At 38.0% G+C, this 3,659-nt stretch overlaps 1 protein-coding gene across 1 annotated transcript; it reads right to left on the reverse strand.

Moving 5' to 3' along the window:
• Positions 1–585: 585 nt before the first annotated feature.
• Positions 586–3,039, reverse strand: LOC115631527 (zinc finger BED domain-containing protein 1-like). Its single transcript, XM_030528301.1, has 4 exons — positions 2,978–3,039; positions 2,852–2,912; positions 837–2,426; positions 586–776 (listed from the first exon to the last, which is right to left on the reverse strand). The coding sequence occupies exons 2-3, from the start codon at positions 2,871–2,873 to the stop codon at positions 1,537–1,539; spliced, it is 912 nt and encodes a 303-aa protein (XP_030384161.1). The 5' UTR covers positions 2,874–2,912; positions 2,978–3,039; the 3' UTR covers positions 586–776; positions 837–1,536.
• Between the last annotated feature and the right edge of the window lie 620 nt (positions 3,040–3,659).

Genomic DNA, 3,659 nt, shown 5'->3' on the forward strand with positions numbered 1-3,659 from the left:
CCTGCATCAAAAAATAAAATGTATATATTTATGTACATATCAAAGTTGCCAGACGTCCCGATTTTTAAATCAAAATTAAATATCCAGCGCGGGACATGCTCAAAAAGCTGACAAAATGTAGGTGAGCACCAAGAAGAGGTTTTAGAGAAATATAAATCAGATTAACTTTAAACTTGGTTTATGTATTTACTCTGAGAAAGAATACAGAATAAATTGCGTTGTATTTTTGTAACCTCTCATTAAAGAGTAGAAGAAATAATTATGATATATGTATGTATGTATATAAGTACATATGTATGTATGCTCATTTAAATGTTGTGCAGTTGCATAAGTTGACCAAATAACGTTGCCAAATTGTAGAGCTTTTAATTCTGGAAATTACTTGCCTTGATTTTTGCCTATCATACTATATACACAAATATACATATGTACAAGTATGTGCATATATACATATGACATATGAGCTGCAAAATAATCGATGTTGGCAGCATCGATCTTTTACGATTAATCACGATTTTTTCAAAGATAAAATCGATTAATCGTTAAGGAAGAAAAATTAAATTTTATTTTTAATGAGATCAATTTTATTCATTTAGCCATTGGTTTTTGTTTGTAAGCAGCAACTGGTCTACAATAAACGGTTTTAAAGCGGCGCGTCTGTCAGAGAGGATGCATCCCGCCTTACTGAACATGCGTTCAGACGCAGTGGAGCATGCTGGAATGCACAAATACTTAAAGATGCAAATTTGAAAGTGTTGCATCTCATGCACATGTGTCTGAAATTTGCAAAAATATAATTAGCAGTTAAGTTTTTATGTAGATGCCACAAGTATTACCTTTCAGTATTTCAATGGTGGTGTGCCCTGCAACTCGTGAGGTTTTTCTAAGAATTGTCTCACTAATATTATAGATTGTTTTTGTGCTATTTTGTCCTGCACAAATGCATAAATTTGCGATGTTTTAGTGCTTGGATAATCAGGATGTGTTGGTGGCTCTTCGATGTCGGGAGTCGGATTTCCGTATGAACTACAAGCTGCAATTTCATTTTGCAACAAAAAACCTGCTGCGTCGGCGGTGGAAGAACAACCGAACCCTTCTTTTTTAAATCTTGGGTCTAAAATCGTTGCAAGTTGAGCTACGCTTCGATTTTCAAAAGGTGCAAGGTGACGATTAACTCCATCTATCAAAGAGTTGTAGGTTTTTATTCCTTCCGCTGTCTTAAGTGCCAGTTTTGCATTGTGTGAGCGATGGTATAGATCAACTGTAGTCGGAATTATTTCGGAAATTGTAACTGTGCTGCTCGAAGAGATCCGGGTGGTTGCACTGTCAAACGGCATAAACAAGGAAACTAAGACCTTCATTATGTTTATGTCATCCGCAGTCAATGGATGGGGTGCTTTTAAAGTACTAAAAAGCACGGAAGAAATGTTACTGTTTAATTTTAATTCTTTCCATCATCTTGAATGAGCTGTTCCATCTCGTGGGTACTTCCTGTATTAGGCTAAGAGGGTTTTCATCATTTTGAGCGGCTTTTAATTATGCATATGCAATAGAACTGCTTTTAAAAAAGGTGACAATCCGCTTGCATCTTGATAATGTGCCTGTTATAAAATCTCGAGCCAATACATCCTGAATTACAAGGTTTAGGCTATGTACAAAGCATGGCAAATGCCTTTTCTTCAGAATTTCACAAGCTTTTATCATATTTGCTGCATTGTCCGTAACAATAGTAGAAGTTATATGTAAAATATTCCAATCCAACAGTACTGCACGCAAAGAGTCAGCTATGTTATTACTTGTGTGATCGGTATCAATATCAAGTTTGTTCGTTGATAAAACAGCTTCTCTTAATACAAAGTTCTTGTCTATGAAATGGCAAGTAACTGTGACATAAAATTCATTCGCCCGCGATGTCCAACCATCCGTTGTCACGGCACAGTATTCTACGTTATTGAGAATCAGAACAAGTTTTTCTTTCATTTCGTTGTACATATTTTGTAGATGCTCGTTTCTCAAAGTTGTCCTACTGGGAAATATATACCTTGGATTAAGGTAATGAACGAAATCACGAAATCCACGATCTTCAACAATGCGAAAGGGTTGCATATCGATGGCAATCATGCGGGTTAATGCTTTGTCAAGCTCCTTTTTATGCGCGGAATAGTTTTCATAATAATTGTTTGAACTGAAGAAAGTTTTTATGGTCGCCACAGGCTTCGACTCATGGGACAAAGTCGTATGAGCCCGCAATAGATGAATAAACAAGTTTGTTGTGTTTCCACCTGTTCTATAATCCAAACCACAAGTTTTGCATTTTGCGGAGTTTCCCCCTGGCACCCTTGTAAAAAAATTCCAAATGTCGGACTTTTGCCTTCCCTTACGCTTGCCACTTTGCTCCACGGACTCGTCAACTTCCTTGATATTACCTAAAAACAAAAATTAAATAAAAAATGTAAATAAATTCCAAAAAATAAAATAAACCCGTCCTTTCTCAGACCTAGGAGAATCTGGATGCCAACTTTAGTTATTCTAACTTTTATAGTTTCTGAGATCCTTGCGTTCATCCAGACGGACAAACGGACGGACAGACGGACGGACATGTCTAGATCGATTTCTCTCGTCATGTTGATTCAGAATATATATACTTTATGGGGTCGGAGATGCTTCCTTCTGCATGTTACATACTTTGCACAAACCTAATATACCCTTTTTACCCTACGGGTACAGGGTATAAAAATGTGTGCAGTTTTGCGCATAAAATATACGTGTACATACATACTTGTACATACATACATATATCACATGTCGGCGTGCCCCCCACTGCTTAACTAAATGAGGCATAAATTCTTACCTGATTTCAAAAATTTATCCATTTATCCGTTTCCTCTTCTCCAAGCCACCAACACACCAATCTAATCAAAAATATAAAAGAAAATATAATGTTTTGATTTATTTGGCAATTATTAATTTTACTTACTTTTACCGCTTAGCCACTCAGCCTCACCTTCAAGCAGGGTTCGTAAAATGTGCTCGCAACCCGTTTGGGCCCGCGAGAAATTCCGCTGCGGGTTTTTTCGGGTCGCTGCCCACAGAGGCGGCGGGTACGATCGGGTCGTCTGGCAGAGGTAACGGGTCGTGCGGGTACGTCGTGCTTCGGCGCGGGTCGCTGCCGACAGCAGCAGTGTCGTACGAGCCGGTCTGCAGTAGCAGAGCGCTCGTTCGTGGTAGGCAGGCATATGTACATATGTATGTGTGAAATTTGTATGATGGTATGCTTGTGTGTATATATTTTTTTAAGGCGAAATGTGCGCGATCTCTTTCACTCTGTACCTGCTGCCTACTCCGTTTAAGCTTGACGCAGCTGTTTTGCCTACGTTTGCACAGTGGTACCTGATACTATTTTTAAGGATCCGTGGCGTTGCAACTTGGCATAATTTAAAGGGACTTTTTTACCTATTTACTCCTATACCAATAAAACCTACAGTCAATTCGTATACTTCATTCACATAACGAATAGTAAAAAATATTTTAGTAACCAGTTTATTTATTTGCAAATGATCTTTTTATTTCCTATAGCCAAAAAAATCGAAAGACATTCATTCGGAAATCTAGTATCAGGTACCACTATGCAAACGCAGACAAATCTGCTGAGTGAGGCT

This window comes from Scaptodrosophila lebanonensis, unplaced genomic scaffold (assembly GCF_003285725.1).
Source record: "Scaptodrosophila lebanonensis strain 11010-0011.00,11010-0021.00 unplaced genomic scaffold, SlebRS2 tig00000001-arrow-pilon, whole genome shotgun sequence".
Classification (NCBI taxonomy): Eukaryota; Metazoa; Arthropoda; class Insecta; order Diptera; family Drosophilidae; genus Scaptodrosophila; species Scaptodrosophila lebanonensis.

Excerpts from the sequence above, each read along its gene's own strand:
- LOC115631527 (XM_030528301.1), bottom strand. The coding sequence starts at position 2,873 with ATGGATAAATTTTTGAAATCAG. Across the intron at positions 2,427-2,851 it reads GGATAAATTTTTGAAATCAG|GTAATATCAAGGAAGTTGAC; the intron begins GTAAGAATTTAT and ends TTTTGTTTTTAG.